At 35.8% G+C, this 15275-nt stretch overlaps 1 protein-coding gene across 14 annotated transcripts in view; it reads left to right on the top strand.

Moving 5' to 3' along the window:
- Positions 1-15275, top strand: part of PPHLN1 (periphilin 1) — a 194350-nt gene that overhangs the window by 115052 nt on the left and 64023 nt on the right. The window contains exon 11 of one of the 14 annotated variants that reach the window (XM_077170611.1): positions 12576-14818. The exons of the other annotated variants lie outside the window; for them this stretch is intronic. Within the exon in view, the coding sequence (XP_077026726.1) occupies positions 12576-12665 (90 nt within the window). The 3' untranslated portion in view covers positions 12666-14818. Of the gene's footprint in view, positions 1-12575; positions 14819-15275 lie in introns of those variants that run through there. 14 annotated transcript variants of the gene reach the window in all.

Raw genomic sequence — 15275 nt, forward strand, 5'->3', positions numbered from 1 at the left:
TGTAGGCTGCCTTTTTACTTTCTTGACAAAGTTCTTTGATGCACCAAAGTGTTTTAACTTTAAGGAGTTCCCGTTTTTCTATTTCTTTCTTCAGTGCTCATACTTTGGGTGTAAGATCTAGGAAACTGCCTCCTATTACAAGTTTTATAAGCTATTTCCCTATATTTTCTTCCATAAGTTCTGTGGTCTTAGTGCTACTGTTAAGATCTTTGATCCATTTGAGTTGATTTTTGTATAGGGTGTGAGATACAGATCCTCTTTCATTCTTTTGCTTATAGATATCCAGTTCTCCAAGCACTGGTATTGAAGAGGCTGCTCTGTCCCAGGTGGGTTGGCCTGACTACCTTATCAAAGATCAGTTATCCATACATGAGAGGGCCTACATCTGAACACTGTATTCGATTGCATTGGTCAGTGTATCTATCTTTATGCCAATGTTATGCTGTTTTGACCACTTAGCTTCATAATATGCTTTAAAGTCAGGTATTGTGAGACCTCCTACTTCATTTTTCTTTCTCAGCATATTTTTTGCTGTTCGGGCACCCTTCCCTTCCAAATAAATTTGGTGATTGGTTTTTCTGTTTCTGCAAAGTAAACTTTTGTGATTTTATTTGGTATTGCATTAAATCTATTTGTGATTTTATTTGGTATTGCATTAAATCTATTTGTGATTTTATTTGGTATTGCATTAAATCTATTAATCAATTTGGATAGAATTGACATCTTAACCACATTTAGTCTTCCAATCTATGAACATGATATTCCCTTCTATTTATTTAGGTCTTCCATGATTTCTTTTAGCAATATCTTGTAGTTTTTTGTATAAAGATCTTTTGTATCCGTAGTTAAATTTATTCCTAAATATTTTATTTTTTTGGTTGCTATTGTAAATGGAATTTTTTTCTTGATTTCCTTCTCACATTGCTCAGTAATAGTGTATGGAAACACTTCTGAATTTTGGGTGTTGATCTTGTATCTTGCCACATTGCTGTACTCATTTATTAGCTCTGGTAGCTTTGCTCTAGATTTTTCGGGTTTTATACATATATGATACATATAGTATCATATCATCTGCAAGCAGTGAGAGTTTTATTTCTTCCTTTCCAATTTGGATTCCTTTTATTTCTTTTTCTAGTCTAATTGCTCTGGCTAGAACTTCCAGCATAATATTGACTAACGTGGTGACAGTGGGCATCCTTTGTCTTATTCCTGATCTTAGGGGCAAAGCTTTCAGTCTTTCTCCAATGAGGATGATGTTAGCTATGGGTTTTTCATATATTCCATTTATCATGTTGAGGAAGTTGCCTTCTATACTTATCCTTTGAACTGTTTTCATCAACACAGGACATTGAATTTTGTCAAATGCCTTTTCTGCATCAATTGAGGTGAATATGTGGTTTTTCTGCTTTGATTTGTTGATATGGTGTGCTGCATTAATTGATTTTCTTATTTTGAACCATCCTTGCCTAGCTGGAATAAGTCCCACTTGATTATGGTGTATAATTCTTTTAATGTGCTGCTGAATTGAGTTTGCAAGTATTTTGTAAGGATTTTTGCATCTGTATTCATTAGAGAGATTGGTCTGTAATTTTCTTTTCTTGTTATATCTTTGTCTGTCTTTGAGAATAATGTTGGCTTCATAAAATGAGTTATTTAGCCTTCCCTTGTCTTCAGTTTTTTTGAAGCATTTCAGCAGGATTTGTACTAATTCTTTCTTGAAATACTTGGTAGAATTCACATGTAAAGCTATCTAGTCCTGGACTTTTCTTTATTGGGAGGTTCTTGGCACTGATTTAATCTCTTTACTTTGTGATTGATTTGTTGAGCTCATCTATTTCTTCTCTTGTTAATGCTGGTTGCTCATGCCTATTCCAGTTTGAATCTGTGGTAGACCCCAGAAAGCCATGTCCTTTAATCCTCATTCAGTATTGCTAGCTGGGAGCTTTTTGATTGTTCCCATGGAGATGTGATTCATCCAATTGTAGGGATTAATTTTTTATTAGAGGGAGATGTGGCTCTACCCATTCCAGATGGGCCTTGACTGGAATCCTTTAAAAGAGGAAACATTTTGGAGATAGTCCCTTTTAGAGCCACGACAGAGCCACAAGAACTGCAGAGTCCAACAGCTAGTGACCTTTGGAAATGAAGAAGGAACACACTCCCAGGGGAGCTTCATGAAACAGGAAGCCTGGAGGGAAGGTTAGTAGAGATCACCATGTTTGCCATATGCCTTTCCAGTTGAGAGAGAAACCCTGAACTTCATAGGCCTTTCTTGAGTGAAGGTAACCTCTTTTTTGGTGCCTTAATTTGTCTGTTCTTATAGACTTGCTTTAATGAGGACATTTTCATAGGCATAGAACTGTAAACTAGCAACTTAATAAATTACCCCACACATACACTCTTTTTTTGTGTATGGGCAGGCACCAGGAATCGAACCCAGGTCTCCAGCATGGCCGGCAAGAATTCTGCCACTGAGCCACCATCACACTGCCCTTAATTTCCCTCTTAAAAAGCCATTTAGTTTCTGGTATATTGCATTTTGGCAGATAGCAAATAACAGTACCTTTCTAGGAAGTTATCCATTTCATCTGTGTTGTCTAGTTTATTAGCATATAGTTGCTCATAGTGTCCCTTTCTGTAGGGTCAGTGGTTATGTCTTCTCTTCCATTTCTGATTTTATTTATTGGCATCCCTCTCTTTTTTTTTTTTTTTGCCAACCTAGCTAAGGATCCATCAATTTTATTCGTTTTCTGTAGGGAAATATCTCATAAAACTTGTAATAGGAAGCAGTTTCCTAGTTCTTACACCCAAAGCACAAGCATTGAAGAAAGAAACAGATAAATCTGAAGTCCTCAGAATTAAACATTTTATGCATCAAGGGATTCTGTCAAGAAAGTAGAAAGGCAGCCTACACAATAGAAACAATATTTGGAAACCACATATAAGGTAAGGGAAACCACATATATCCAGGATATATAAAGAGATTCTTCAGTTCAACAACAAAAAGCCAAGCAACCCAATTAAAAAATGGGCCAAAGACATGCACAGATACTTCTCAGAAGAGGAAATACAAATGGGTAAAAAGGCATATGAAAATACGCTCAACTTCACTGGTGTTAGGGAAATGCAAGTCAAAACCACAATTAGATACCACCTGACACCCACTTGAATGGCCGTTATCAAAAAAACAGAAAACGGCAAGGCTGGAGAGGATGCTGAGAAAGAGGCACACTTATCTACTGTTGGTAGAAATGTAAAATGGTATAACTGCTGTGGAAGGCAGTTTAGCAGTTCCTCAGAAAGCTAAGTATAGAATTGCCATATGATCCAGAAGTAGAGTGCTATGTATATACTAAGAGGACTTGAGGGCAAGGAGACAGACGGTGAGTTGCATACCAGTGTTTATAGCAGCATTATTTACAGTTGCCACGAGATGGAAACAAACCAAATGTCCATCAACAGTTGAGTGGCTAAATAAGCTGTGGTACATACATACAATGAATATTACACAGTTGTAGGACAGAATAAAGTCATAAAGCATGTAACAACATAGATGAACCTTGAGGACGTTGTGCTGAATGAAATTAGCCAGAAACAAAAGGACAAATACTATATGGTCTCACTGATATGAACTAACATTAATGGGTGAACTTGGAGAATTTCAGGTAAGAACACAGGTTATTAGGAGGTATACATAGGGTAGAGATTGGGTAATTGGTGCTGAAAGGGTGCAGACTGCAACAGGACTTATAGTAAAAAAAAAAATTCATAAATGGATTGTACAATACTGCCTGATTGTGGCACAATAATGTAAGTACGCTGAATGTGAGAATGATAGAGGGAGAAGGGCTGGGGGCACATATGAAACCAGAAGGAAAGATAGACAATAAAGACTGAGATGATATAATTTAGGAATGTGTAGAGTGTACAATGATAGTGACTAAATATGCAGATTAAAAAATGTTTTTGCATGAGGAAGAACAAAAGAATGTTATTATTGCAGGTTGTTGAAAATAAATGGTTATCGTATTTCAACTTCTTTGTTAGACTAAAGCAAGAAATCTTTATTTGGTGCAAAATTTATGTCTAGTGCATTTCCTAATTTAACTTATATGGACAGTTTAATTGAACACCATAAGCACATGGAACCTTGAATAAGGCATGAAATTTTATTGGTTTGTCCAGGTTGGTGTGATGCCCCGATAAATCCCAGAGTGACTTAAATAGTGAATAGACAGTTTTTGCAAAGTGCCCTTGGGGGAATGAGGAGAAAGTGGGAAAAATTCAACTTCCCCGTTTGGAGAATTCCTGATATTCTCATAAGCAGTGGGAACAACCAAATCAATAGGCCAAGCCCTCAATCTTGGGATTTGCCCCTGTGAACTTTATCCCTGCAGAGGATAGGCTAAGCCTACTTAATCAGGCCTAAGAGGCACCTCCACAGAACCTTTTTTGTTGCTCCTATGTGGCTGCTTTCTCACTCAGCCGACATGGCAAGTGAACTCACTGCCCTCCTCCCTCTGTGGAAATGAATTCCAGGGGTGTAAACCTCTCTGGCAATGTGGGACAGAAATCCTAGGATGAGCTGAGACTTGGCATCAGGGGATTGAGAAAACGTTCTTGACCAAAAGGGGAAGAGAAAAACGAGACGAGATAAAGTGTCAGTGGCTGAGAGATTTCAAACAGAGTTGAGAAGTTATCCAGGTGGTTATTCTTACACATTATATAGTATCCCCTTTTTAGTTTATGGTGTCTTAGAGTGGCTAGAAGGAAGTACCTGAAACTGTAGAGCTGTGTTCCAGTGGTCATGTTTCTTGACGATGATTGTATAATGATGTAGCTTTTGCCATGTGACTGTGTGATTGTGAAAAGCTTGTTTCTGATGCTCCTTTTATTTATGGTATGGACAGATAAGTAAAACATATGGATTAAAAATAAATAAATAATGGGAACAAATGTTAAAATTAAAAATATATATATATTGGGTAGATGGAAATATTAGTGGTCAGTCAGAGGGAGGGGTAAAGATTATGGCATGTATGAGTTTTTTGTATTGTCTTTTGCTAGAGAGATGTAAATGTCCAAAAAAATGATCATGGTAATGAGTGCACAACTATGTGATGGTATTATAAGCCATTGATTGTAACTATGTCAAGAATGTTTGTATGTCAAGAATGTTTGTATATTGTTTGTTGCTTACAATAAAAATATTAAAATAATAATCATAATAATAATCACCACCATTTATTTAGCACATATATATATGCCCCAAACCACACTAAATGCTGCATATATATTATTTACTTCTACAATCATTTTTAGGTATTTAACTTGAAGTAATAAATACATACTGTAAATCAACAATGCCAAAATATAAATATTAAAATAAAATTTACATGGCATAAAAATTTTTATGCATTTTCTCAAAGAATCAACTTATGGTTTTGTTGATTTTCTCAATTGTTTTCATGTTCTCACCTCATTTTTTTCTACTCTAATCTTCGTTATTTCTTTCCTTTTGTTTGCTTCATGTTAATTTGCTCTTCTTTATCTAGTTCTTCCAAGTAAATGGTTAATTCCTTGATTTTTGCTCTTTCTTCTCTTTTAATATAGGTATTTAAGGCAAAAAAATTTCCCTTTGCTGCACCCCATAAATATTGATATGTTGTATTGTCATTTTCATTTGCCTTGAGATATTTACTGATTTCTCTTGTATTTTCTTCCTTGGCCCACTGGTTCTTTAATAGTGTGTTGTTTAGCCTCCATATATTTGTGAATTTTTCTGGCCCTCTGCCTGTTATTGATTTCCAACTGCATTTCTTTATGATCCAAGAAAGTGATTTCTGTGATTTCAAGCTTTTTAAATTTATTGAGACTTGCTTTGTGACCCAGCACATGGTCTATCCTTGAGAATTAGCACTTGAGAAAAATGTGTATCCCCCTGTTTGGGGTATAATGTTCTATAAGTCTAGTTCATTTATTGTATTGCTCAAATTCTACATTTCTTTATTGATCCTCTGTCTAGATTTTCTATCCATTGATGAGAGTGGGAAATTGCAGTCTCCAACTATTATAGTAGGGTTGTCTATTTCTCTCTACAGTGTTTTCAGTGTTTGCCTTAGGTATTTTGCAGCATTCTGGCTCAGTGCATAAACATTTATGATTGTAATGTCTTCTTGTTGAATTGTTCCTTTTATTAATACATCAATCAATACATTATAATTTATTAATATGTTAATAAATCTAATTTGTCGGATATTAGTATAGCTACTCCTGCTCCTTTCTGATTGTTGTTTGCATGAAATATCTTTTCCCAGTCTTTCACTTTCAACCTTTTTTAGTCCTTGGATCTAGAATGAGTATCCTGTAGACAGCATATAGATAGGTCCTATTCTTCCAATCTGTCTTTTGATTGAGGAGTTTAATCCATTAACATTTAGTGTTATTACTGTAAAGGGAGTAGTTTCTTCTACCATTTTGCCTTTTGGGTTTTACATGTCATATCTAGTTATTTTTTCTTATTACCTTTACTGATATTCATTTCTTCACTCTTCTCCAGAACTCTCTGTCTCCTGCCTTTTCCAATCTGCCTGTAGTGTTCCTTTAGTACATCTTAGAGAACCGTGCTCTTATTCACAAATTCCCTCAGTGATTGAAAATATTTTTATTTCCCCTCCCATTTTATTTTCTCCCCCTCATTTTTAAAGTGCAGTTTTGCTGGATGCAGAATTCTTGGTTGTCAGTTTTTTTCTTAGAATCTTAAATATATCATACAACTTCCTTCTTGTCTCCATAGTTTCTGCTGAGAAATCCACATAGTCTTATTGGCCTTCTCTTGTGTGTAATAAATTTCTTTTCTCTGCCTGCTTTCAAAATTCTTTCTCTTTGACATCTGACCATTTAATTAGTAAGTGTCTTGAAGTGTGTCTGTTTGGGTCTATTCTGTTTGGAGTACACTGCACTTTTTCAAGCTGTAATTTTATGTCTTTCATAAGAGATGGGAAATTTTCATTGATTATTTCCTCCTTTAGTCTTTCTACTCCTTTTCCCTTCTCTTCTTCTGGGACACCCACAACATGTATATTTGTGCTTCATGTTGTCATTCACTTCCCTGAGACTCTGCTCATATTTTTCCATTCTTTTCCCTTTATTTTCTTTTGTGTGTTGAATTTCAGATATCCAGTCCTCTAGTTCACTAATCCTTTCTTCTGCCTCTTCAAATCTATAGTTGTAGGTTTCCATCTTTTTTTAAATTTCTTCTATTGTGCCTTCATTCCTTTAAGTTCTATAATTCTGCAATTTGTGTTTTCAGACTTTGGTTTCTTCTTTTTGTTCACCCATTCTCTTCTTTATATTCTCCCTCAACTCTTTGTTTTGGTTTTTGATGAGATTTTCCATGTTATTTGAGTATCCTGTTTTGGTTGTTTCAATGTCTGTATCTCATTAGAATTGTTATTTTATTCCTTTGACTGAGCCATGTCTTTGATTTTCCTAGTATATTTGTTATTTTTTGCTGGTGTCTAGACATTTGATTTCCTTAATTAGTTTATTCTCGAGATTGTTTTCACTTTTTTAGCTAGGATTTTCTTGGTGGATGGCTTTGTTCTCTTTTTTTTTTTTTTTTTTTACATTCAGTTTAACTGATTCTAGACCTCTAGCATGTTCTGTTGAACAGTTCAGATTTTTTTCAGTTCTTGTTTTTCTGTTTCTTGCCCTGCCTATATACAGCCTTTGTTGTTTTTTTTTTTAAACATGGGCAGGCACCGGGAATCGAACCCGGGTCCTCTGGCATGACAGGCAAGCATTCTTGCCTGCTGAGCCACTGTGCCCACCCTTTTTTTTGAGGAGTATCTTCTCAGATATTATAGACCCCAGTGAAATTTTCCCAGACTGGACTGATCTCCTCTCAGGAGGAAAGATTCACCAGCATTAGTTTTTGGTGAAGGTAAGACCCAGCAGGTTGACAGACTTGACTTGAAGCCTCTAGACTCTGTTTTTCCTTCCCTGCCCAGTACGTGGCACTTGTCTGCCTGCAGCTTCCCACCAGTGTAAAGTGGTGTGGTGCTCATAACTTCAGTGGACCCTCCCTTCCATGAGTGTGGTTGAGCAGGAGGTTAGAGGTTGGCATTAATTGCTTCAATTTTCCATTCCCTGGTGTCTGAATTCCTTGAGGAAGTGATTCAACTTGAGCTGGGCCCCACTTTCTCTTGGGGAATGTACAGCCTTTAGGGATTTAACTCCTTTCACTTGACCAGTTACTTTGTCTTTCAGACAAGCTTAATTCTGCCCTTGCCTGGGGCAGTGCTGCAGACTGAGAAGCCTTGCTGTTCTATCTAGTGAGAATTCTTTGTGGGATCTCAGCCAGTCCAGCTTGTCCAGCCTGTTGTACTCTGTGTTTCCAGTCATTGATGTGGCCCCAGCAGTTGTTCTCTACTCTTCCTAGGTATTTACTAGCTGCTCTGGAGGACGAACTGAATTTCACACCTCACTAAGCTGCCATCTTGCCCCGACCTCATTTTCTTTTCTTCTATTAATTATCTTTATCTGGCTTTGGTATTAGGGTGATGTTGGCTTCATTGAATGGGTTAGATAGTGTTCCTTCCCATTCAGTTTTTAGAAGGGTTTGAGCAGGATTGGCATTGAGTCTTACTTTTTCTATATTCTGTGTCTCTTCTGAATCTTTAATTTGTTCCCTTGTCTGGGCCATATCTTCTTGCTTCTTGTAATTTTTTGCTGACATGTAGGTATTTTATTATCTTGATGAGTTTACTCTGATAGTCAGTTTCTCCCTCTTCCCTAAGATTTTATCATTAGATTGGGTTTGTGTTCATAGTTTTCTTTGACACTTGGTCATACTTATTCCAAACCTTTAGAATGGCCGTGTTCAACTGATCATGTTTTCTTAGCTCCACTTCATCTGATTCTTGCCCTGAATGTATGGTACAGGCAGCACGACTTGATTATTCTCCTGCAACCTCCTGTAGAACTTGCCCAGTACGTAGTGTTTTCTACGTACAGGGCAAGTTCTGAAACATGATTCCCTCAGGTCACCACTAGACAAATTAGCCCAGACCTATATGCCCCCAGTATGTGTGTGAAGGTTTATGCTGCCCCTCCGTAAGCTCCACCACACTGGGAACGAGGGCTGGCTGAGCTGGTGAGGGGTGGGTTGGGCCTTGCCAGGGTGCGATGAAATTCTTCCATTTTTATGTGGCCTTTTTCTTGATTTGGCGCTTGACCTGTTATTACAGTCCTTGAACTATTTCTGGTCTTTGAGAAAGAGGTTTCTGCTAGTTTTGCTGGTTATTCAAAGCTTCAGTGGGAACATCAAGTCTGGAAGTAGTGTTTATTTCACCGTCTTGATAGGGCAGAGCTGCTAATAGTCATTTAAATAAATGCATTAAAATATATGTGAGTGTGTGTGCATATATTTTATTTAGCCACTTTTTGTGACTCTCTATTCCTTCATTCTGGTCTGTGTTCCCACCTAGTACCATTTTTCAGTAGCCTCAAGAATTTTCTTTAGCGTTTCTTGTAATGCAGGACTTTTGGAGACTAATTACCTCAACTCTTCTTTATCTTTATAAGTCTTTAATCTTTCCTATTTTTTTTTCATTTTCAAAAATGTAATTTTTCGCCTCTGTTGCTTCTTGTACAAAGGCAGCCATCATTTGTGTCATTGTTCCCTCTATGTACTGTTTTATCTGTTGTTTTTAAGATCAGTTTTTTACCTTAGTTTTCAAGAGTTTAAGATTTTCCTAGATGTACCTCTTAGCATTTAGTCTCTTGAGTTTTAATGATAACCTTCAATTTGAGTTAATGTTTTTCATTAACTTGTAAAGATCTCAACCATTTATTGCTTCAGATATTTCTGCTGCCAAATTCTTTCTCTCTTGTCCTTATTGGACTCTGGTTCATTTGGTTGTGTAAGACGATTTCCATGTTATTGCTGAAATGCCCCATTTATTCATGCTTTTTTATCCATCTTTTTCATTAGATGTTGTGGCATTTTCTCATTGTTATTTTTAACGTCTAGTAGTTCCATTACCTAAGACCCATCTATTAATTATTTTTATTGATTGTTATATCTTTTTACTGTGGGTCAAATTTTCTTTCTGTTTTATTTGCCTTATTCTGTTTTGTGGTGGATTTGTCTCTTTTACATAGTTCTGTCAGAATAGCAGCAGCCTGTGAGCTTGACACTTTTGAAGTTTAGTTTATTTTGGCTTATTTTTGTCCTTCGCTCTCTGATGAGTTTTTAAAAACTGTGATATTATGTAACTCATGCAGTCATTCTTTTTGGTTGTTACTGTGGGATTGAGGTCTCTCGCAATATTCTACCTTTGCACTAAAAAAACACATTTTTTTAAGTTATCCTGAGAAAGAGCTTTCTTTATCTATGTTTCCTCATATTTTATATCTATTCTAGTTTGCAGGCTGTCGAAATGCAATATACCAGAAACAAAATGGCTTTTATAAAGGGGAATTTATTAAATTTTAAGTTTACAGTTCTAATGACATGAAGAAATCCAAATTAAAGCAAGACTATAGAAATATCCGGTGTAAGGCATTCAGGTAAAGATACCTTGATTCAAGAAGACTGATGACATTAGGGTTTCTCTCTCAACTGGAAAGGCACATTGTGAACATGGTGACGTCTGCTAGCTTTCTCTCTAGGCTTCTTGTTTCATGAGGCTCCCCTTGGAACATACTCCTTCTTTATCTCTAAAGGTCTCTGTCTGTGTGGGCTCTGTGACTCTTTCCAAAATGGTTTCTTCTTAAAGGGCTTCAATAAGCAACCCCACCTTGAATGAGCGGAGACACATCTCCATGGAGCCCATCTAATCAGATGTTACCACACCCAACTGGGTGGGTCTCATCTCCATGGAGACAATCAAAAAGCTCCCACTCAGCAATATTGAATGAGGATTAAAGGACATGGCTTTTCTGGGTCCAAAAAAAGATTCAAACTGGCACAGTATCCTTACTGATCTATACCATGATTCATCCTGATGTGAGTAGTGATAAAACTTGATAAAAAGTCATCAAAGACAAGTAATGGAATTTAACATGTAATTGAATATAGAAAGTTTACATATGATAAACGATCTTTGGAAACAGCATTAGTGAAGGAAAATGGCTGATGTTCTTCTGTGTAATAGAAATATTATCCATTTGGCCTATCTCTGCTGGGAGTGTTAGGAATAAATGAAATAACAGATTATGCAAAAAGCACTTTCTAAACTGTATTATCAGTTTCTAACTGTGATCATGGAAAGTTCTTGACAACTGTTATTAGAGGTTTTATTGACTTGTAGAACTCAGAGATATACAGGGATTATGTGAGGATTCTTCTGCCCTATTATTGTTTGCTGAAAAGATCTGAGAAATATAATTTAACCCCAGGTATTAGATTAGATTTCAGGAATTTTATTTTAGCTACTAGTTGATAAACTGTTTTTTAGTAGTTCTTGTGAGATATTTTAAGTTCTATTCAATTTATAGAAGCCTGAGAAGTTACTTTATTTCTGAATCAGGAGATATACTCAGAAAAATCTTTGTAAGTGGTATGTTACAACTTAGACACTGTTGTAAGGCTGACTTTTGATGGATGAATTAAAGTGCACATTCATTAATGTTTTAACCAGAATCAGTTGATTAATGTGTTTAGAATGCTGCATGGAAAGAATGAGCCAAAGAGAAATTATAAAAGGCAGGTGCTTTCTATATTTGTGTTGGTGAGATATAAATCATTCTCTTTGTGTAGGTAAGATATAAAAAATATATATGTTTACAAATATCTGTTGTAAATGTGATTGTAGGCTACCATCACAACTAACCTGTAATTGATGTCACCTCAAAACTAAGAACTGTAATATTTACTTGAAAGAGTCTTGTTTGATATATCCATGGGTGTTTGTCTAGAATGAGTTATGGCTCTATGATCCTCAGCAAACACTAATAATGGTAACAGGCCAGTGTCTTATATTAGCTAACTGATTGGCAGCTTCATTTTATGGAGCTGAGTGGCTGAGAGAGTAGAGCATGGGGTTGAGGAGGGGAAGAGATTAATATTCTTGTATCAACATGAAGTCATAAAGATATGAAAGTCTTTCTATTCAAATATTAACAGTTGATTTTACTGACAGTAAGAAAAGTATAGTTTGGGAAATGAAAGTGTTTTCATATCTCAGATGCATATATTCTTTTTTAGTTTATGTTAAAATATTCTCCAGCACTATCTAGTGAATGCTGCAGTTTCGGTGAAGACACGTGCAAAGCCTAAACTTCAAAAAAATTCAAGAGGAAATGCAGTGAAAAACAAGTTTTCTTCTCACCCATATCTCTCAGCTGCCTAATTTCTTTCTCTAGCGTCTAGATATGCAGATATGATACACATATGTATGTGTATGCACAGTTTATATACAGAATATATATGTGTATATATGTATATATTTATACATACGTACTATTCACAGTCTTAAATGAATTATATTTTAAAATGCAAATCCTCTGACTTCTCTACATTTTTTTAAATAGGTGTTTTGTTTTGTTTTGTTTTTTTACATGGGCAGGTACTGGGAACTGAACCCAGGTCTCCAGCATGGCAGGTGAGAATTCTGCCTCTGAGCCACCATTGCCCACCCAATAGGTGTATGTTTTAATAAACAAAGCATTACATCTGATATGTGTGATTTTTCAAGATTTTGTTAATGCTATAACTATAAAATGCCTGTATGTGTCCTGTAATGTGCTATGCAGATTGTACTAACTATGTAAGAGCCCACCAGATTGCCTACTAATAGATTCCCAAATCCATGGACTCTGGATTTATCTTTTAATCTCATGATTCTAATGACAAGTCAGGTTTGAAAACATCTGGAGTACTTTGAATTTTCAGAGAATCTAAAGAATGTTACTTGTCCCAATCATTGTTGAGCTTTCTTTAAAAGTAGTATTAGTAGATATGGTTAAAATCTAAACTGATGCAATTGTTATGGATATAACTGAAAATAGACTTTAAGTAATCTTTAAATGTATAGTATTTTTCAAATCACACAAAAATTTACCATTTTCAAGGGGAAAAAGTCTGTTTTTCTTTTCTTTTTCACATGGTGGATAATAACTAAAAAAGAAAAAGTGCTCTGAAAGCAAATTCATTTTTAAAACCTCTTTGCCTACTTTGGGATACCATTCTAAAATAAATAATGTTGTTTTGTGTAAATGCTGATATAGGCATATCATTTTTTTAATTAATTAATTAATTTATTTTAAATACCAAACGCAAACATTCTTGACTTTTGATCATTCCGTTCTACGTATATAATCAGTAATTCACAATATCATCACATAGTTGCATATTCATCATCATGATCATTTCTTTGAATATTTGCATCTATTCAGAAAAAGAAACAAAAAGAAAACAGAAAAAAATTCATATATACCATACCCCTTACCCCTCCCTTTCATTGATCACTAGCATTTCAATCTACTCAGTTTGTTTTAACACTTGTTCAGATGCTCCCTGTTCTAGTTTGCTAGCTGCAGGAATGCAGTATACGAGAAATGGAATGGCTTTTAAAAAGGGGAATTTAATAAGTTGCTAGTTTACAGTTCTAAGGCCGAGAAAATGTCCCAATTAAAACAAGTCTATAGAAATGTCCAATCTAAGGCATCCAGGAAAAGATACCTTGGTTCAAGAAGGCTAATGACATTCAGGGTTTCTCTCTCAAATGAGAAGGCACATGGTGAACGCGGTGTCACCTGCTAGTTTCTTCTCCTGGCTTCCTGTTTCAGGAAGCTCCCTGGGGGGCATGCTCCTTCTTCATCTCCAAAGGTCACTGGCTGGTGGACTCTGCTTCTTGTGGCTATGTTGTTCTGCTCTGCTCTCTCTGCATCTTTCATTCTCCAAAATCTTTCCTCTTTTATAGGACTCCAGAAACTTATCAAGACCCACCCAAATGGGTGGAGACATGTTGTCACCTCATCCAGCTTAACAACCCCTCTTGATTAGATCACATCTCCAGGGAGATGATCTGATTACAGTTTCAAACATACACTATTGAATAGGGATTATTCTTAGGCATATCATTTTATTGCAGTTCACTTTATTGCTCTTTGCAGATATTGTGTTTCTTTTTTTTTTTTTAACAAATTAAAGGTTTTTGGCAACCTTGTGCCAAGCAAGTCTATCAGTGCCATTTTTCCAACAGCATATGCTCACTTTGTTTCTCTTTGTCACATTTTAATTGAGGTACGTACATTGTTCTTTTTAGACAGAATGCTGTTGCACACCTAGTAGACTACAGTGTAGTGTAAGAATAACTTTTAATGCTTTGGGAAGCCAAAAAATTTGTTTGATTTACTTTATTGTACTATTCACTGTTTTGCGGTGGTCTGGAACTGAACCCTCAATATCTTTGAGGTATTCTTGTATTTCTGCCACTAACTGCTCCTCTGTTGAAAAAGTATATGTTATTTATTCAAATGTCTTATTCTTAACTTCTTAGATGAAAATGTTTATCTGATAATTTCTAGCTGATGTGTGGATGGGAATCATTTTATATACAGAGAGGTCTAAAACAGAGAAATAGGGAACTCAGACACTTGGTTGAAGAAATTGTTTATTTTGTTTCTTTTATCTTCAAAAGACTTAAATCAAGTATATGTTTTTAGTAAAGCCATTTTTTTTTTAGTCATGCCTGTGCCAATCTTGAAGTAATTATTTCCTCACCGTCTGGGAACCCCCTTGCCTTACCTCAAATGTTAGCTAAGAGGAACTAAGTTAATTCCGGAATCGATTTTTTTTTTTTTTTTTTTTAAGAAAGGGAAACATAGACAGATAGAAGGAAGGAAGGATAGAAGGAAGGAAGGAAGGAAGAAAGGGAAACATCTTTAAACATTTTCTTGTTTTATTGTATTTTGTTTTTCCGTTTTTTGTTACATGGGCTGGGGCCGGGAATCGAACCGAGGTCCTCCGGCATAGCAGGCAAGCACTTTGCCCGCTGAGCCACCGCGGCCCGCCCTCGATTTTTTTTTCCTGTCAAGTTAGTAGACCTACTCTAAATTAATCTCATGCATGATTTTTATTGTATTTTGAATCTATATTTTAGCCATTTTTGTGGCTGTACTTTCTGTTCATTAGCTTTTCTTAACTTTTTCCTCCAGATAAAAAAGGTTGGACTGAATCTAAACCAGATTAAAAAAATTAAAAGCTAAAGATTGATTCTTCTGTCTACAATGTTATATGTAGCTCCTTTCAGTTTTAGTTATTT

The sequence above is a fragment of the Tamandua tetradactyla genome, chromosome 7 (assembly GCF_023851605.1).
Source record: "Tamandua tetradactyla isolate mTamTet1 chromosome 7, mTamTet1.pri, whole genome shotgun sequence".
NCBI classification, from domain to species: Eukaryota; Metazoa; Chordata; class Mammalia; order Pilosa; family Myrmecophagidae; genus Tamandua; species Tamandua tetradactyla.